At 37.9% G+C, this 22,005-nt stretch overlaps 1 protein-coding gene and 1 long non-coding RNA gene across 4 annotated transcripts in view; one reads left to right on the top strand and one right to left on the bottom strand.

The window, feature by feature from the left end:
• Nucleotides 1-1,549: 1,549 nt before the first annotated feature.
• Nucleotides 1,550-22,005, top strand: part of LOC116840625 (putative aminopeptidase W07G4.4) — a 51,590-nt gene continuing 31,134 nt past the window's right edge. Inside the window, exons 1-3 of one of the 3 annotated variants that reach the window (XM_032807558.1) lie at nt 1,550-1,718; nt 2,101-2,456; nt 14,861-15,142. In XM_032807558.1, coding sequence (XP_032663449.1) covers nt 2,440-2,456; nt 14,861-15,142 — 299 coding nt within the window. In that variant the 5' untranslated portion in view covers nt 1,550-1,718; nt 2,101-2,439. Of the gene's footprint in view, nt 1,719-2,065; nt 2,457-14,860; nt 15,143-22,005 lie in introns of all 3 variants that reach the window. The other 2 variants (XM_032807557.1, XM_032807556.1) reach the window with 2 other exon arrangements.
• LOC116840629 lies at nt 17,981-20,730 on the bottom strand. The gene is made up of 4 exons (XR_004377385.1): nt 20,567-20,730; nt 20,423-20,484; nt 20,162-20,301; nt 17,981-19,616 (listed from the first exon to the last, which is right to left on the bottom strand). It is a non-coding gene; the product is annotated as an uncharacterized LOC116840629 (long non-coding RNA).

Raw genomic sequence — 22,005 nt, 5'->3', positions numbered from 1 at the left:
TTTGACTAATTTAACATAAATTTAAAATATTTCGGTTGGAATTTCGGCTAGAGAAATTTAGAATAATTCGTGTATAAACTATGCCGATTTTGTTAAAATTATATGACTATATGTTGCATTCAATTTTATTTCTTATGCATTTTTGTTATACTTGTTGATAATAAGAGTGAGAACATTAAAAAGCTATAAACTACCCGTGAAACTCAAAGCTGTCTAAAATGAAAAAAGATGACCGAAATATTTTTTGTACTTCTACATTTGTGCCAAATTAGGAAGAAATCGGAGTGTACCTTTTAAATAGGTTTACTTATCAGTCTATTGATTCTGTAACTTTTAACAACAATGTCGTCGTCGTTATGTTTTTGCGCTTTTTTTTACCATCTATTATACCTGCGCAACGATAACGACGCTGTCGTTAAAAGTTATAGAATCAGTAGGCTGCTTTATTGAACGGGACGATTCTGTACGACGCACTCGACCACGATAGATTTGTTTGTCAGTTCTGTGAATAATCTAATCGACCAGTAAGTGAAAGATAGCCGCGGTATTACTATTCCGTTTAGATCACGACGGAAACGATTGTCCACGTATCTACGTGCAACTTATCCGAGCAGATAAAGCGCGAGTTACGCGCTGCAGCTGTTAGCAACAACTACATGTACTGAGAGAAAAATATTTACTGGCTTAACGAAATATCTGTAGCCGCAACAAATGGTTTGTTGATATGGGACAATAAATGACACCGTAATGGAAACAAAAGATCTGTTACTTTCAATTTCCTGCTTTAAGCAACACTTCTGTAATGAAGACATAACTAACCACCTAACCTAAATAAAACAAATGTGTTTGGTATCTTAGCCAACGTACGAGTATGTGTGTTAAAATAACTAATGATGAGAAATGATTTGCACCGGTGACTGTTCAATCTGTTCCCTAACGATCATCTAACAACGTGTTTTTATTGTTAACCGAGGGATTGCTTCGAGGGATTTTTCTCAGTGCGTGGACAACAAGATCCTGTGTGGATAACAGATTCTGCTAATGTTGTCAATTCCGACTACCCGGGACTTCCACGTATTACCTGAATACTCGAGTACCTGTATCTTTTGGATACTACTCCAATATATTAACTTGAGTAGCTTTACGCCTACTGGGACCGAGAGAAGCTTTGTGTATTTTGCACATATGAACAACTTGCGGCTAAAGTTCACTTAATAAATACATGAAACAATTTGATCTTTCAGGTTATCGATTTCTCAATAATAACAAATAACGAACATCGTATACTCCTAACTATTTACTATCCGTTTGTCCGACTAGTACCCGCGAGTGTGAGCACCCGTGTTGTACAACATCGGATCTACTGTTGCAGAGGGAGCTCCTCAGCCGGACTGGAAATTCAAGTTCACCGTATGCAGTCAGGTGTACGATAGAACCGTGAGCGTTGGCAACATCGGAATGACCCTGACGGTAGTAGTAGTAGTATCGCCGGTGTACACACTCTACCCGTCGCCACAGAGAGGAGAGCGGTGTAGTAGTGAAGTATCGGCGGTGGCCACCACCACAGCCAGTTACATTCGCGAAAACACAAGCCGCTCGCTTTAGTGCCGCGCGCGTTCTCAAGTCGGTCGCTCGCAAATCTGTCTGCGCGCACACGCGAGACGATAATATCGCTGCTGGTGCTGGTGTTGCTGCTGCTGGCATACCGAGCGATAACAGTACAAAGTCCCGCTCTTATCGCTTTTCTTCTTTCTCGCCCTCCCACCTCGTTCGCCGTATCTGTTCTTCTCTCTCTTTCTCTTCCTCAGTCTTCTTCGTTTTTTCATCTTCCTACATTCACCCAGTGATATGCATTCGAACTCTAGCAAGCAAGCGTTTTTCCCTCTCTACTTACGTACACAGATCGCTCTGTCCATCCGTGTGACGACGATCATCATGTGAATAGACAGAGTAGTCTGTGTGCGTAAATGGAGGGGAAAAACGCTTGCTTACCGGGGCTTGAATGCACATCACTGCAAAATTCATCTCACTCTCTCTCTCTCTCTCAATCTCTCCCCCTCGGCAGCTGTTTCGTCGACGTTGCAGAGTGAACGTTACCAGTTTCAGGTTTGAAGCGCGCCGCGAATACGGCGTCGATCCTGCGCTCTTCGCTTTTTCGAGGCGTTCGATCGGGCTGCGAGAGAGAGAAAGAGAAAGAGAGGGGAGCCACCATTTTGACGTGCGGCCGGCAAGAGCGCGTGGAACAGCTGCACACGCCTGTCTATTTCCGTCGGCTATTTCCCCGTGAAGAGAGAGTGGACCTCGTGTTTTGGTACTGCACGGGCGTACAGAGGATAATACGGTTACGTGTCTCTCACTCGCCCTCTCACCCTCTTCGCTATCTCGCACGGAGATTCTCCAGGAGCACGGCGTGGGTGCGGCGGCGACGACAGCGGCATCATGTCGGTGGAATCGAGGTAAATGCGCGGTGAGCTTCGCATACACGTGCTCCCGCAGCACGACGTGTGCGCCGGTTAGACGCTCTCGACGGAAACGCGAGATCCCTTTGACTTCGATAGTTCAGCACGTAAGAGCTCGATCGCCCACGCGAACCTTTGATCGCGATCATTAGCCGTCCGGATATACTTTCGATGACAACGGAAAGAAGACGCTGATAAATGCGATATCTGCCCCCGCGAGTTCTCGCGAGTTTGAATTATTTGTTCTCTCTGCACTGTCAGAAGAAGCCGAGATCGCATTTGGGAAGAGAAGTGTGTGCATTAGCATACTTTTCAATTAAGGGGATGCTGAAGCTAAAAACTTTACCGACAGAATACTAATATTTCTCAGCTAAGTTTTCATATTGCTTGCTACAGAATCACAAATGTTTTTACGCGATGAAAATACATACAGAAATAAATAGGAATATTGCTCAATATGTCACGGAAATGAAAAAAATTTTGAATGTAAAATCTCAAGCCGTCAGTGTAATATTTGCCTGATTCAAAAGTTTCGCAGCACGTGCCGAAAGTGTGAATGCTCCAAATATAAACATTGCATTCGTATCTGAATTCAGAAGTTTAAGAATGACCGAAAAGTTTGCAGAAAGATTTTTACATATGCGTGAGATTTTCCGCTGAATATAGTAAAACGGAATAGTAAGACCACGGCTATCTTTCACTTACTGGTCGATTATTCACAGAACTGACAAACAAATCTATCTTGGTCGAGTGCGTCGTACAGAATCGTTCCGTTCAATAAAGCAGCCTACTGATTCTGTAACTTTTAACGACAGCGTCGTTATCGTTATGTTGTCGTTGCGTAGGTAATAGATAATAAAAAAATGCGCAGCAACTAACGACGACGACATTGTTGTTAAAAGTTACAAAATCAATAGACTGACAAGTAAACCTATTCAAAAGATACACTTCGATTTTTTCTAATTTGGCACAGATGTAGAAGCAACACATATTTACGTAAATTCTGTATGCACAAGAAATACAAAAAAGATAATGTGATTATGTTAGTGACGATCGTCATCGATATTATTCCAGTTCATCATCGACTTCAGCATCCCCTTAATATTCCTCTTGAATTTTGTATGCTCATAATTCCTCACACAACACTTCAATTATAACGAATATCTTGTCGTTCGTTATCTTGATGATAACGAGGAACAGACGCTGATAAGTATGACATTCACGCATGTTTTGTATTTTTCGAAGAGAAAATCGATATTGTGTTCAAAGAAAGAAATGTTTTTTAAATTTTGCATGCTTGCAATTTCTCGCACAGCATTTTAATTACAATTATTAACCGTCCGGATATCTTCTCAATAATAATGAAAGAAAGCGCTGATAAACGCAACACGTGCTTTTAACGTAGAGGAAAATTCTCACGCTTTCAAGTTATTCTTTTCTTCTTTCTTCTTTGCATTTTCCAAAGTAAAAATCGTTGTCACGAAAAAAAATAGGGAAAACCAAGTCTAAATAGACACAAAGGTATATTGTTCATGTGCTTTTTTTTCAATATTTACCGTGAAAGGATACATTAACGTACCCTTTTTTTCTAAGTTTCGTACACACATAATTTCTCGTGCAATATTTCGATTACAATTATTAACTACCTGTATATTTTCTCCACGATAACGGTCAAGATGATGATAAACGCGACACGTCCCTGGTAGAGATTAATCGAAGCGTCCCAAGTCTGTAAAGGCATTCTAGTTAGGCATGTCCCAAGTTAAGTCTGCCTTCGTTGGGCCTAGACATGTCCAAGAAAGGCAAATTCGGAATGGAATTTTGTAAATAAGCCTAAGTGGGCTTTGCCTTTACAGTTCCTAGATAGAAGTGAGGAAACTGTGCAACCCTTTCCAGGCTCTATTTTAAGTTTTTACTTGGGATGGTTCTAACAGTGTGAGTAAGAATTCTTCAATTTTTTCGCATTTTTTTTTAAGAAGAAACTAAAATGTTCGGAAAAGGAAGTACATATTAACGTATTTTTTTCACAATTTTGTATGCTTGCAATTTCTGGCACAGCATTTCAATTATAACTATCTGGGTATTTTATCGATGATAACAAGCAATCGACGCACTTAAAAGCGATACGTGTTTTCGAAAACGCAAATGAGAATCCTCATTGTTCGGATTATTTCTTTTACCTTCATTTTCCAAGACGGATATCGCATTCAGAGAGATAAGTATACTACTGTGTCCAAAAAGTAAGGTGACATTGCATTTATTTCGAAAATTCTTTATTTATTCTTGCAAATCAATTTCGTCCCCTTCAAAGTAATCCCCCCCTGATATAATACACTTATTCCAACGGATTTTCCAATCTTCGAAACAGTTGTAATAATCGATTTCAGGAATGGCCTTTAGCTCCTTCTTCGCAGCGGCTTGAATCTCTTCTATCGACTCGAAACGGTGTCCCCGGAGCCAGAAGTCGCATGGAGCCAAATCAGGTGAATACGGTGGTTGTGGAACGATATTAGTCGAGTTTTTGGCTAAAAAATCACGAATAATCAGCGCAGTGTGTGACGGTGCATTATCGTCACACAGTTAGCCGCTGCGAAGAAGGAGCTAAAGGCCATTCCTGAAATCGATTATTACAACTGTTTCGAAGATTGGAAAATCCGTTGGAATAAGTGTATTATATCAGGGGGGGATTACTTTGAAGGGGACGAAATTGATTTGCAAGAATAAATAAAGAATTTTCGAAATAAATGCAATGTCACCTTACTTTTTGGACACAGTAGTACATTAGCGTGTTTTTTTTTCTTTCGGAATTCTCTATGCACGTAATTTCTGTGCAGTACGTATGGAAATACGCGTGTTGCAAGTTCTTACAGCAGTTGTGCTGTTCACGAATACATTTTCCCGAGCATTGCTGCTATTTCGAGAAGCGACAAAGCAGCAACCACAATCGCTCCTCGGCTCGGTAACCGTCGGCTGTCATTACGAGGCACGGCGAAGCTGCGCAATTGCCGGATAATTCGGAATCCCACGGTAGATCGCAGGTTCTCGCTTGTTAATAATTGAGCAGTCCGCGTCGAAAATACGACGTAAACAAATCTGCCGGCGGATCCGCGCGAACTCGCTCGCTCGCGCAGCGCTGAAGGGGGATGCGCGAATTTCTCTGCGGCGCGAATTTCCGCCTGGATTCGCGCTGTTCAACGCGGTAGACAGTGGTGACTCAAGCGTCCCGAGGCCACAGAGTTCCCGGTATCATTAGCTCGCACGGCTTAGAACACGCCGGCTGATTGATTGCGCCCGGTTGCATGTTCGCGGTACGCGCAATGGAGAAGTTAGCCTCGTCGACTGGAAAACTGAAGTAACTCGATATCGAACTCCGTGGAAAATAACGCGATAGTTTCCGCGATGTTACTATTATCTCGCCTCTAATTCGATTTGCAAAACTCGAAAGCGTCGCAACGAGCCTTGCGCAAAGTGCACACAGACAAATGCACACTTTAAGTGTTACTCGTTTCAGGTATTTCATAAGTATATTGCATAAGTAGAGTTACACATCCGTAACTTTACACGGAAAAAATATGTGAAAACAATTACGTTAAAATTATATTTCTTTTTACAATGTTCTCGGTAAATCTAAACAGTAATCAATACAGTAGAATGGTAGCGTAAATTAATATAGAAATGGTAAATTTGTCGGTTCATTTGGGGAACGCGATGTATAAAAATATTCAAGCAATCGCAACAATTTTGTTGCAATAAAAGTCAAACATAATTTTTAATCGCATAATTTTTAATCGAGCATGCAGTAATTTCGGTCATAATTCTGTATAGTCCGAGATTAGAAGAATTTTGTTGCAATTGTTACTAGAATATATTTTCTCCGTATATCATAAATTCATCATACACCGAGAGAAGAAATATCTAAAAAATAAAAAATATTTTTTTCGAATACTAAGAACAATTACTTCCATGAAAAGCTGAGGTTTTAAGGAAACGTACATTTCCTTATTTGAAAAATATTTTATTAGTGTGAGTAAATGTGTTATACATAGTATTCACCAAGTGAATATTTTTTATTTCTTATAATGACTGCACACAAGCAAAGACTGCGCACAAGTCAGCGTCGGCATCTTCGTCGGTAATGAGCTTACCAAAGAGGTCAAGCTTATTGAACAAGAAACGCGCTTCCTTGTGCACGGATTTGTGCTCTCCAAAGTCGCGGGATTATGCTGGAGTTTCGTTTGTGCCTCGTGCGGCTTCGATAGGCAAAATCGATAGGTCACTCCGGTTCCCGCCCCAATTAAAGAGGAATATTGCTTATCGACGATGAAATCGCTCGTTAATCGACTTAGCGTAGCAACATCTTGCCGTTATACACGCCACGGACGTGTCTATACAACAGCGCATCGCCGAGAAACGTATCGATCAGCCGATCGCGTATCTCCCGCGCAAAAAATATATATATATATTCGCTCTGCAATATTGCGCCGCACGCGCGCGCGCGACAATACGAGAATATAATGGCGTGTGCGTGTGCCTCGTCGACTTTGAATCGATTTCATCCTTCGTGAGCTTCGAAAGCTGCTTGTTCAGACGTGACACGTATGATACGTTGATTAGCCCGCGGTTAGCCTGTTAAATAGATTAACCCGTCACTTGTAGGGGGAATGAATTATAGCGATATACGTGCAAATATAGATTATCGTCCGCGACACCCCCGGCCGCGATTTCGCGAGAAGAAGACGCATGGCCGCGCGTCCGCCGCGAGAAAAAGCGCGAGACGCGGCTTTTGGATGAAAATATTTCACTAGTGTGTCACGTGCTTAAAAATATACGTTTGGAAAGGTACACATTTGCGACGATCGTCGAGTGTGTGGAACGAACACGGGCGCGACGAGCACACACCGCCTGAAACAACTTTCGTAAATACGGACGTATACCTCTGCGCTCTCGCAAAGGACCTCCGTAACGGAACGAAAGTACCTGACGAAAATTCTGATCGGCTAGGCGAGGACGCCAACGACGAGTCCGTCCGTCAGCTCGGAGGGATGCAACCGCGATATCTCTCCCGATAATGAGAGCGCATCTTCCGAATTCCGTTACGCCTGATAACGGAGGCGAAGATACTGATCTATGTGTGGCAGCTCCACACATAGAAAGAACGATGAGTAAAATGAGCCGACTTTAGTCTAGAAAGTATAACACGTGTTATACGTATACGCTTGTCGGGTTTCAAAATACAATTTTTATCCTATATTCTTTCCGTGCACAGAAAAGATTTCTTGTTTGGAGAATATCTTTTTTATAATTTTAAAAATAATATTAATGTTAAAATGAGATTATATGGCGTTGAACAAAGATATCGTAATAAGTCTAGTACTTTTAATAGTAGTCCGGTTAGTGGCAGTTTTGTTCCGATTATTTATTTCCATTACAGTTTAATTTTGTAACTATTTTCACTGAAAACCCAAAGAAAGGAAACACTTCAAAAATGTTAAATCTAGCATAGAGAGATCATAACATTAAAATTTTATGATATAAAAATTAAAAAAGGTAGTCAACTTTTCCATTCAAAAAATCTTTAATCTCATCAGATGTGTATACATCTGCGTACATTGGATGCAATATTAAGAATACTAAAATGGCTAATGGTAGATTTCCGCATCGTTCTAGAGGTTCTACTGAAAAAACTTATCAGGAAATTTATCATTTTTTAAGTGTTTCATTTCTGAAAAATTAAATCTAATTAGAACAAAATTGTAACCAACCGAATTACTATTAATCAGCGTACAGTCACAAAGTTGTACAGTTAAATCACATCAAAGTTTGATTAATAATTAAGTTCATCTATCGATTAAATTATTTGTGATTTTGGATATAATGACTAATTAATTTTGATTACGAATTTGCTGATTGTTTTAGTTGAAGAAAATTTTAATTGATTAATGCTCAACACTGCATAAAAGTAAGCTGAAGGAGATAAATACGAATTCTCGTATCGTGTCTAGAATATTTCTATTTCGATTCTAAAAAGAAAAGTCATGTTCGGGAGAAGAATGGGATTCTCAATTGTTGTCGTAGTGGGGTCATCAATTTTGGGGCCAATTTAAATATTCTAATCGAAATCTATGCTGTATCTGGGTAAATCCTGAAATATTTCTATGCGGGGCTTAGCGAAACCGGTCACGTTTTATATAACGTTTCACAAATATTCACGCTTATGCGCGGCTCTTGTGGTTAAAATCAGATGTCAACGATAACGTTGTGTCACGATGAAAACGCGCATTGCATTATTCATCAGGACGTCTCGCGCCGCGAAACGATGCTCTTCTTAATTTCTAAAAGCCAGACTCTCTCCCCCCTCTCTCTCTCACTCGTTCCATCTCTCTCTCTCTCCTTCTCGCCATTCTTCCCTCGTCTTCTATCCCGACTTCCCCGCTCTCCGAGCCATTGTTGTTAGCCACGACGTGCACCGGACGCGGATAGATAGCAATAAATTATTAGCGCATCACGCGTAAACCGCACGAAAGCACGCCCGTGGAAACACCTGATGCAGCAACGGCCGTAGATCTACAAAGACTTCATTATCGCCGCGTGATATATACACGCTCGTAAGCGGCCAAACGAGCGAGTGAGCTAGCGAGAGCTAGCTCGGAGGGAGCATTATTGTCTCCTGGATTATGTTTGCGATCGATCGGTGCTCGCGCGATTTACGCGCGCGCTTGCGAGCGAGCTACCGCCCATGCGATATCGTGTGTACTCTTGAGATTTATTATCTTCCATAGAATTCGACCGTTATTACGCCTGAATTGTGGCCAGTCAACGTTGACCGGCTACATTCTACCCGAGAGGAAAGACCTGTTAACGCTCGGACGAGAAATGCGCGCAGGAAATCGCGGTGCAATAGAAAACGAAGCACAAGTAATATCGTTACCGATGACGAAAGCGCGCATAATCGATAAATAATCGTGGGGTTTTCGTAATTCAGTCACTTAACCGATGTCGAGCCTTCATTCAATCTAATCATCCGAGCAATCACGACAATCGGCGATACGGACGCGGCCAGTCGAGGACAAATATCGTCGATCTTTGCTCGAGGACACCTACTCAGATAGATAGGTGTGCGTCAATTTTTTGCGATAATTTTATTAGCCGATTTGTAAAGGTTTCTTATGAGTGATTCGTATGGCACTTTATTCATCACATAAAATAACAAAATAAAAAAATATCCAGACAGTTTTTCATGATTATCGCGACGTGAGGGAATCGATAAATGGAGGCTATCGTTTTTTTTTTATTATATAAGTAATTATTAATTATTGTATAATCATTCACACTAAATTTTGATTAATAACTGATTCCACCAAGCAATAAAAGATAAATATATAATAAATAATAAATACATAAATACATAAATATTTATGATTCTCTATTATATAACGATTGATTAATTTTAATTATTGAGATTTACCGATTATTTTAGTCAAAGAAAATTTTAATCAATTGATGCGCAAAATTGTGAATAGCACAACTAGTAAAGTTGCTTCTAAAATCCAGATAAATTTTCATGATTATAATGTAAGACTATCGATATGATAGAAACTCTACAATTTTTTTTAAATTATATTTAGGAAGTAAATATATTATGTACAAAATTAATCATAATTTACATCATACAATAGTGCAAATTTTTTGTTATATTGCAGCAACAAATTTACTGAAACTTACATTTATATTTAATATTATATTTTGCATGACGTATTGTTTTGAGCAAATCTTGATCATTCTCTTCGTATTTCTATTCCGTTATTCTATAAATGTGAGTACCTTATACGTACTATTCATATGGGATGTAATCTTTACGGGATGAATAGTAAAATCCATACAGGATGGATCTCATGATTATCGATTTCATACATTCCCCTTACGGGCAAATTTTAATCTTTTTACAATATTTTTCTTTTTATATAACTGAATGTATCTATTTATCTGGAAAGAGATTTACGAATTAAATAAAATAAATTAAAGATCTGCTAAAAATAATGTCACATAAAATATGAAAATCTAAGCTAACTTTTAGTAAATCTGTAATTGCTGCATCAACGTACAAACAAAAAATATACATTGCTGTATGATGTAAATTTTATGATTAAATCAATGCAGTATATTTGCCTCGTCAACTCAATCAAGCAAATTGTAGTTTCCGTCGTCGATTGTCTCACATCGTGATGGTCGTGAAAGTCTACCTAGAATTTCTGTATCGATGTTATAAACACGACGTTTCGAAGGCCATTAGAATGCCGGACAAGCCGGAGTGTTATCGTTCATTGGCGACTCGCCGGCACCGTTTTCGGCTAGAACGATATCGTCCTCGATATTATGTTGCGTCGTGCCGTGTCGCATCGCTGCGTCGCATAAGTCCTATAAGTATGCACCCGCACATCTGCTGTAATATTTTCTTTGCTCGTATAAAAAGAACTTTTGTGGTATCACACGCGCGGCCAGACGTTTATGCGGTCCTTTTATACATATAGAGACGTACACTAGTACGGAATTTCTTATTTGCGCGGAATATGAGCGCTTGTGCGCGGTGACGGTCGTATACTGGAACGACGACACCATCCTCATCTTTTCTTTCTTTTCTTTTTTGTTTTACTCGCACACACAGAAAAATATCATTCTGCTGAGAGAAACGATTACTCAGTTTACTTTCCTTTCATTTAAATAATAGCTATTTTCAACGAAGAATATTATCTCGAAATAATCTTGAAATAAACTCATCACAAATTTAAATGAAACTCACATTATCGTATACGCAAAAAAATGTATTCTCTTTACAAAAATTTCCTTCTCACAAAACAATTGCTGTTTTCAACAAAGAATATTTTCTAATAATAGTTGAAATAAACTCACCACAAATTTGAAAGAAACTTACATTATCGTCTACTCAAAAAAAGAATGTATTTTCTTTGCACAAGAGTTTCCTTCTTCTAAAGGATATTTCCAGCATAGAACATTTTTCTCGATAATATAATTTTGAAATCATTATCAAAAATTTGAAAGGAGCTCACATTATTGTGTAAAAATTTCAATCTCTAAAATAATGGTTATTTTTAATATTTGAGGAAAATATTTTCTCAATAATAGTTTTGAAATACATTCATCACATTTCAAACTGCATTTTGAATAAATTTAATGCTTGTGATAAACTTGTGATAGATTTGCGGATACGTGAACTTACAAAATATTTAAAACATTTACTCGAGTGTATTATGCATTTATATCTTGGCATTACACGCGTTCGAACATCTCAGCCGTATAACCGCGAATAGTCGCGAGAACGTGAATCGCGTTTAATCATCTTATACAAAATTACTCGCGTGCAAAATTACTTGCGCATGTTGTATCCCGTTAATTTTTTTCTTCTTTCTCCCCGAATTGATTAAATATATAGTAGTTTTATATACGTTTATAATAAACGAGTATTATTTAAGCGACGGCAGTTTGCAAACGTCTCAGCCGCTTAACAGTGACAGTCCTCACGGGTGATAAACGGTGCAGTAGATATCGTATTGTTAATACAATGCAAATGTATTCCAGGTGAGAGTCTTGCAGAGTACCGCCGGCGGTCTTATCTAATGGTTATGCGCTGTCCGAACGCGGTATTTTGTTCTACGAGTCGCATATTTAGCGATTCGTCTTTAACTTAAGTGCTAAGAGCAAAAAAAATTAATATGAATAAAAGTTGGCTTATAAAATTCACTTGAACGCGATGTCGAGTGGATATAAGACCGCAAAGTGTTAATACGAAATTGAACGCAAACATGTAAGACAAATTGCACGTTCATATATTTTGATTTAATTGATTTAGACTTACTTCGACAAATTTTTTCTACATAGCTTCTCCCGGTGAGAATTCTTACGGAATCTTACGCTTTATTGACATATGCATCGCAGATAAATTTGAATCGCAAAGAGTTATTACACCGAGAAAAAAGAATCTAAATACCTAAAAACTAAATATATTCGGTGGGTATTAACAGCATCTTTACCTAAATGTAAACTTGTTTATTTAAATAGAATAAACAATTGTTTTGGTAAAAAGCTAAGGTTAAGAGAAATTTCGTTACTATTGATAAAAAAATATGATTAACAGTTCGACGGATGTTTGCAAGTCCCTAAGTACATTTCCCCGCGTATTCTTTGGGTAACGACATGATAAAACAGATAAGACGAATGGCAACGGAAGGGACAAATGTCACGGTGAAAACATCTCGTTCGAGTATCGAGCCGTTACGACGAGCTATCTCCGAACCAAACGATTGATAACACAGCTACTCGTATTAAGGGAATAATAAAGGGACATATTTTTCTCTCTCTTTCTCATATTTCTTTTTCTTTCGTTACTCCGCGTAGAACTCTCTCTATCGCGTGCTCTATAAAAAAGAAATTTGGGGGACACGCAAGGATCTTATTACTCGCGAGGCGGAAAAGATTGGCCGCGCTGCTGACGCCAAGATCGTTGAAATCCCACGGTACTGCGCGGTATACAGATGAGACGGTATCGATCGCGGGGAAGACGCACGATAGCGTAATCGGCGAAGATCATCTGTACTGACGTGCGTGAGACGAGACACGGAGTCGCGATTGACCTCTTCCGTTATCGGTTCGAGCTTATCGGCCAAATGGCGTCAGCCTTAACGTAGAAATGGGGTGCGCCAGGAGTCTACGTGCGCCAGAAACGTACGGCTAGATCCTGAAGAGGATAAAATAAAGAAAGACTGAGCTAAGAGGGAGCTCCGAGTTGCGCTTCGAGATTGCATCCTCGTCGCTCGATGACAACGTAAACCTCACAAACCTCCAACCGCGTTGTTTATCCTGGTTAATATATATACAGGGTGTTATCTTCCCCCAGCCACTACATAGCGTTATTCCTCGTGAAAATTTGAGTCAAGGAGCGAGTCACCGAGCGAGAATGTCGAGATGTCAGTAGTTCACGAAATACAAACGATCGAAGAAACAAGATTTTTCGCGAATTATACTTCGGCCAACCAAGTAGATAGTAAATCTATTAAGTGGATAAAAATCTATTTTCTTTGATTAATTTCAAGCGAATTTTATTTGAACAGATTTTTCACTTAACTGTAAAGATATGTTATATATTAAATGTTGAAAAGTTGTCATAAATAAAAACTTGTTTCAACAAAATAGCTTAGGATTTTTCCACTCCAGTTTTCCATGATAAATAAAACGCTATGTACTTAGTGGGCGGGGCAAGATAATATCTTATATATATATATATATATATATATATATATATATTTTTTTTTGTTGTGTGTGTGTGTGTGTGTCAGTTTCAGTGTGTATTATGACTCCTGATACTCACCACGGCCATGTTGGGTTGTGACGTCAGAAACGAAAAATAACACGCTGAAAATTCTTGTCATTTCCAAATAAAAAGATATTTGTATAAAAAAACACTTCAGATCACTTGAGCATATTTGTAAAATGTTCCGAAAACTGTCCTTTTCCCTTGATAATCAATAAATAATCTTAAATGAACGTGACAAAATCATGAGGAAAGATATTTTAAAGATGAAGGTTGCACATGTCGTATTTATTTTAAAACTATCGATTGTACTTAAGAGAGAAAAGGATAATTCTCGGAACACTTTACAAAAATGTTTAGGCACATCAGAAGCACGCTTCCGTACAAATATCTCTTCATTTAGGAATGACACGCAAGAATTTTGGATATGCGTTTTCTCGCTTTTGACGTCATTAATCCAGAATTCCACAGCGAGTATCCAGGAGCCTTAAAGAAATCGTCCCATGAAATATACAACGTGGTTTTGCTACGAGCACCGTGAAGAAATTGGAATATGCGAAGAAATGGGCATGAATGCAAATTTTCTAGCGATAATCAAAAGCGGATACGAGCGTCTCATAAATATCGCGAGAAATATGTTGGAACGATAACGCGCGGCGATTTTGCATATTCCGCTTACGATTCGCGCGATAAAACTGCTGTGGTATCGCGCGATCATACGAAATGTTTTTTTTTTTCCTTTTACGTTCATTCGCAATATGCGTGCGTTATCTAACGAGCACATGAATCTACACTGAAAAAAGAATTTGGTTGACTAAAACAAAATTTGATTAAAAAACAGGACCAACCAAATGTTTGATAATTACAACCAAAAAATTTAATTGCCGCTATTTTGCTTTGCTTTTTTCAGAAAGAAATAAATCCGAGAAAACCGCGGTAAAGAACGACGTTGGGAATTCGGGGTCTGTGGACGTATCGCGTGTGCTCGTTAACGAGAAATTACTTCGCGTTCGTCTAATCGGATTCGCTATCAATTAGTAGCCCAGCCAGTTAACAAGAACGGTGTGATTCGTTTCAGGTGGTTGCCGTGTCAAGTTAGGGTCGAACCGGATATCTGCAGCTGCGATTACGATGGCGTTATCCTGGTCTCAGAATGCCCGCCCGGCACCAACGAACCGGAACCCTTCAAAACCGTCCTGCACGCCGCGGCGCAGATCGATGCCGGGCTGGACGCGCTCGGCGCAGTTTTGCCCATCAATTTACCCGCAAAAAGGCTCATTTACAGTCCAACGGGCACGATTAACATGGATTATCACGACGTGCGCAGCTACGGCGAAGCCGCCGAGCAGGGAATGAAACGGTAATACTGCTATGTGATTCCCCACGCGCTGCTCTTTCTCTTTGCCCTACTTTCTTTTCGCACATTTTTCTCTCGTTTTCTTTAACGCTTAACGGGAGCAGTAACAAACGCTTCGTAGCCGCATGGGATATATTTTACGTATATATTATCGGCACGTCCCGTTGGCTCTTTTTTTGCATGTATATGCAGTCGAAATTTTAATTGTACTTTGGACCTGAACTTTCTAATACTTGTATATTCTGAAGGATCAGTGCATGTGTAATACACATGGAAACTATGAAATCCCACTTAACGCCTGTGAATGATAGAACACGCACAAAATGCCACTTAACAAAGAGGATCTCTCGGCAAAACTGGTAGATTGAGTAGAATGAAAAGAGTATCAAAACAGGCGTTTAATAGAATACTGAAAAGTGAGATTGAAAATATATGATCAAAGTACGACCAAAATTTCCACTCTAGTATATGCATAAAAAATGTCGTTATAAATAAGCAATGATTAATGATGTTTTTGAGTAATCATAATGTGTGTCCGAGAATTATCGTACACTCAAAGAAAGATACATGTTAATGACAATTACATGAATTTGACAACTATATGAATTTTATATGTACACACAGAGAAAAATATCTAAAAAATATTTATTCAATGGTTACTGACAACATGTTTATACTTAAATCTAAAATTTGTTAATGTAAATAAAGATAAACAATTTCATGAAAAGCTAAAATTTTCAGAAAATACATATTTTTTTATTTAAAAAACATTTTATATTAGTATAAATAAATATGTTATTAGTCCCCACCGAATAGTTTTTATTTTTAGGTATTTTTTAGATATTTTTTTTCTTTTAGTGTAGAATCAATATAAAGTCAATTATTTTGTAATTATTGCAACTAAACTGAATGATTAAAAAAGCTATATAGATAATTAGAGAACTATCTATAATATAATATAACTATTCAGCTTTAGTTAAAATAGTTACAAAATATTTTATAAATTATATATATTAATTTCACAGACAAAACTAGTTTTGTCACCAATGTAGTTATCATTACCATGTACTTTTGTCTGACTGTACAGCAGTCACTAACGACACATTATAAAGCTTAAGTAATATCGCGTAGATGTCAAAGATCGAACAACAAATCAATATACTTGCACGCTTACGTGCGAATATGAGAACGCGAAAACCGGTCGACTATTGCGAACTCAATGTCTCCGTATCGAGATAGTCCATTTTTTCGAACTCTATCACACGCTATTAAAATGCCATATCCTCGCGATACGGTTATTAAATTGTAGGAAATTGTCTTAAAAGTTCATAGTCTTAAAAGATATATGCTTATAGTTTCACATTCTTAAAAAATATGTGCATATATTCTTAAAGTGCTTACACTTTCATAGTCTTCAAAATGCATATACATATATGGTCTTAAAATATATATAGTTTCATAATTTTAAAATGTCAATAAATCTTCTACTCTGAGAGAAAAAATATCTAAAAAATTAAAAATATATATTCAATGGGTACTGATAGAGCTTTATCTAATTCTAAATTTTTTGCCTAAATAGGATAAATTGCTTACATGAAAAAGCAACAATTGTACAAAAATGTAATTTTATAATTTACAAAATGTTCTTTTCAATGTAAAGATATACATATTAGTACAAGTAAACGTGTACATGTATTAGCGCCCATCGACAAAATATTTTTTATTTTTTAGATATTTGTTTCTCTCAATGTACACGGAGAAAAATAATTTGCTGACCCAGAAAATTTTCTGGTCTAGCAAAATCTTTTCGTTATTATATGGGTAGCAAAAAGATTTGCTAAGAGTACTAATCATTATTTGCTGGATATAATTTGCTGAATCTATAAATTATTTTGCTATAAGAATCATGATGGATTTATATAAGCAGTTGCAGTTTTGCTCCGATAGTAAATAAATTTGCGAAGGATATATTATTTTGCATCAATAACAAATTAACGTGATTCTTAGGACACTCAACAAGTACACTCAACAATTTTTTTCTATCCTGGCAACAAAACTATTTCTGCTCTGATAACGAATAATTTGTAAAATTAATTATATCAACTAAATTTTTTTATTTCACTACGAATATGCAGTAGCAACGACGATTTTGCAAAAAGAACAAAATTATTTTTCTCCGTATAGTCTTACATTTGGCCAAAGTTATGCAAGAATGAACCACAAAATTATAATTTGTGAATTTTTGTTTTTTACCAATATATAATCTATACGTCTTTCTACGTAAAACAAAAAAGATCCAAGCTTTATGAGCACCTAAAATTAATTAAAAACTTTATATTCTCTATTAACATTTACCTATTTTTATCTATTTTTTAAAGGTTAAGCATGTCAATGAATACTTTTAAAGAGAAAGAAATAGACCATGCTTGATTTCTTCGACGACTGCGAAAAACCTCAGTGCTATCTATACTTTTTAAATCGTGTAAATTTTTTTCTTCATTCTTTTCGAAACGCATTTCACATGTGGGTTATATCATTCCTCCATAACTATAACGGCCATTTATAATCTTATCAAAGGACAGTATATCACCGCCCTTGATCTTTCCGTTGCAAATCAATGTGATCTACGAGACTACGCATGCATTACGCAGAATAATACTCTGCGAGTGTTGAGATTTAACACTCACCAATCTACATTGAAATCCATCGTCATCCAATCAGGTCTATCGAATCCGGGCAGATCCACTCACGTTCAGTCAAGTCCAGGCAGGATCATCGACGAAAATCACGGCTGCATGCGAAAGCAGCGTCGACCCATGTTGATTGCACTTCACTGTATTTTATAGGGCACTCGCGACGTGATTAATATTTATGTTTTAACGGCGTGTAAACAATTAACGAATTTTCATTCATCTCTGAACGCGAGATCTGCAGCTTCGACGTGTCGAAGATGAAGTCGGAATCCGCGAATTCGTTGTGCTTGTCGCAATACGCACGAATTCGGCACTTTCGGCGGTTGCGAATATTCCCGAATTGCGAATAGAGGATCGCAAGTCGAACAGTAAATCATGTGTACAAAATCGCTAGTCGAAGAGCAAATTACGTATACCGGAAACCTAAATCGCGGGTGAAAAATCGCGAACTTAAAATCGGCTTGCAAATTAACACAACAATCGCGAAATTAACGTATCTGGAATTATCTCGCAAGCATAATGATCGCGTATGAAATTACTGACTTTTTAAATCCAAGTTTTTCTTGTGCGATACGTAAAGATGAATATAACGCATGTCTTTATTTAACAATGTAATCACGACGTAAAAGTACGTATGAGTATAAAAAAAATTTATAACCACGGGAGTGTCGACCATAAAATCGATCAACGTAAACACGAAGTAATCGCGAGTTTCGTGCGCAGTGGCACAATTCCGATACGCTGTGGACATTGCCCGAAACAATTAGGGAACCGCATTGAATAAATAGTTCAGTCGAATAATTCTACGAATGCATTTGAATTGAATGCAAGAGGAAGTTAAAACGTTACATTTGCGCAAATATATATTTATCAGAAACTAAAATTATATATTAAGATCAAAATATTGCATAATATTCAAGTAATATCAAATAATGACACGATGAAAATATTTATTGAATCGAAATATATAAACAGAGAGAAAATCACATTTGAATAATTAATCCCTCAATTATTTCGAGCAGTGTGTTTCATTAACACGTACACAAAGAGAGAATTTTATAGTAAAATGTATTATACAATTTTGTAATTAAGGAACATATCTGTCTTAAATTATTATCGTCTCATTTCTCCAATAGTATTAATTGATCAAGTTTCATTGACTGAAATAATCAGTAAGCCTCAAGAATTAAAATAAATCAATCACTATATATATAATTACGAATAATTTAATTAATCGATAAAATTAATTATTAATCAGTCTATAATTTATTAAATCAAAGCTTGATTAATAATTAATTTCATCAATTAATTATTCGTGATTTTATATATAAAGACTGATTAATTCTAATTACTGATTTGCTAATTATTTTAGTCAACTATTATTTTAATCGAAATTAATACCAACACTGCATTTCCTACTATTTATATTTTACTTACTATTTATTAGATTATGTGCTATTTATATTTTATATGATGTAATGTTTATATATTTTTGTTATCAAAAAAACTTTACTATATTCCTCAGCAAGAGATAAACTTTGCTAACATAGTCAATTCCGTCATTATTAGAAAAAACATGCTAAAATTGAAAAATCTATATAAAAAAGAACCTATAATATTCTCTCTTATTGTGTACATACAAAAAATCCAACATGCAATATAATTTATATACAGTATAAATCACATTGATTTGAACGAAACATCATAAAAATCCATCGTCTAACATCTTGTCATCTGTGACTAACCAAACCTACTAAGTTTACTCATATTCAACTCACCAAGATCTGTAACAGAAAGCAAACAATCGCGTTTAAACAAACATTAAGACTTTATGATTTTATATATAACGATTGATTATTTTAGTAATTAGTATTCATCATCGATTAATCCACAACACTGCATTTCTGTGTGCTATATATTTTAGTACTGTGTGCTATTTAGATTTTATATTTTCTGACATTTATATTTTTCTATTATTAAAAGAATCTCTCAGATTATTATAAAGGATTTCATGCAAGTATTCTAACATTCATGTCGCCAGACAAGTTGTAAGAAGTTCAATTCACTGCGCAGATCATCACTGTGCATTGAGAGATCTGTGTAATAAACTGAATTGTTTACAGCATGCCAGGCATCATGTATGTCAAAAAACAAAATCGTACATTCTGAGGTGCTGACATTAAATTCAAGAGTTCGGCTTAAACGAACAGATGCTCACAAGAACGAGAGTGGATTAACCCTTCGCGGTTATAATTCGACTCACTATGAACTATATTCCGGTCCTCGACAACAAAGGGTTACGAAGACAAATCGCGAGAGATGAACTTACTCCTCGAGGCAAGCCTGCCCGGCCCGAACCGGATCCTCCGGTGCCGCATCCGTACGAATCGCGTCCTCGGAACAGCATCCTCGAAGCCGCATCCGCGAAACCGCATTAGCCTCTTCTTTGGAAAACACTACGCGCACGATCTATAACGAGAATATATTTTCGATAATGTCACGACAACAAGACGACGAGTGAGGTTATGTTAAGTTCAATCACGAAAATGCGGCACTCCCGATAATATATTCCTCGTAAAACTTGACTTACAATGCGCTTCTTGGTTCCTGTTTCTTTCTCTTTATCTCTTGCTGAGCCTCAAAGCTTAATACCTGAACCAGAAAATAACAGTGAACGTCAGGAGCAATATATTGTTAATGAGACGAGATTCACGAAAAAACGAACGCGACTCACTTGATCGATCTCACGACACTCCCGCTCAGGATGATCCCGACGAGAAAAACTCGGAGTGAAACACCTCTGCTCGAACTTCTTAACGTTACGTCGACCGAGCGTCTGTACAAAGCTCTAAATAACACGCGACGTCGACGTACGTGCTCGCTCACTCACGACTGTGACAGTTGTGGTAGCGCGCGTCCTCTTCGCGTCCTCTTCGCGCGCGCTGAAGGGCGACCGTTATGCTCGCGCGGCACGTAGTCCTCGCCTATTGTTGATCATATTCATCTACGAGGTATCGTACGATACTTCAATAGAGAACGCCTGGATACATTTTTATGCACCGCATCATCTACCTATCTATCTCTCCGATTACACAGCGCGCTTCTAACTCCCGATTATTAAATCCGACAATCGCGCGATTCTACTGCTGTTTGAGTGAGTGAAACGGCGCGACAGCAAGAGACACCGACTCGACTGGCTGCATATACCGCGCGAGAAGCGCGAGATTATAACGTACTTACGATACTTCCAGACGATTGCGCATCGCTCTTTTCGACACTCCTGGCGCTTATTTCCGCCGGAGATTCATCTCTCGCAGACAAAGGAGCGCGTAAAACGCGCGGCGATGTTGATCGACGTGTTAATGGCGGTGGCTCGATACAAAAAGAACGAACATAGGCGCGCAATTACTTACGTACGCCGACAATTCCCGCCACGAACACTGCGGCGCTGCTAAAAAATAACGTTTTCTCTCGCTTTCTCTCTTTGTCTCGTACTAATAGGTAACGCTGCCTCCCGAGATTCGGCGTCGCGAATATTCCTGGCGTTATTTTATCTTTCTCTTTCCTTTTGATTATCATTAACTTTCTAATTCCCAATTAATGAATCCGATGACCGTCCGATTCTATTACTAATTAAATGAGTCTAAGATAACGAGAGCGATAGACGACGGCTCGACACGACGCGACAAGCACAGATTTTACGCATTGAGAAATGAATAGATTACTATATAATAACGCATCTGTGATACGTTCCGACGATCACGTTTCGCTATTATCGACACTTCCGACAAATATTTCCGTACGAGACTCACTTTTGACGGACAAAAGTTGCGTAGAATGCGGAGCGATATCGATCGATGTATCCATGGCGGTTGCTCAATGCAAAAGGGTAGAAGATGCCCACGCAATGCATGATGGGCGCCGAAGATGCGCGCCAAAACGTTAAAGTCTTATCTACAATATGCTCTTTACGTTCTGTTTTTGTTTTCTGTCTTTTTCTGGCTTAAAGCTTAAGATGTGAGTCAGAAAGAGATAAAGAAAAAGAAACAGGAAGCAAATAACACATTGTAAATCAAGTTTTACGGTATCGCGATCCAACAAGGACGCCTCTATAGGTCTCTCTCTCTCTCTCTCTCTCTCTCTCTCTCTCTCTCTCTCTCTCTCTCTCTCTCT

Source organism: Odontomachus brunneus, unplaced genomic scaffold (assembly GCF_010583005.1).
Source record: "Odontomachus brunneus isolate Ranch 3 - 2012 unplaced genomic scaffold, Obru_v1 Obru_scaffold_010, whole genome shotgun sequence".
NCBI classification, from domain to species: domain Eukaryota; kingdom Metazoa; phylum Arthropoda; class Insecta; order Hymenoptera; family Formicidae; genus Odontomachus; species Odontomachus brunneus.
This window is presented reverse-complemented; position numbering and strand designations above follow the sequence as displayed.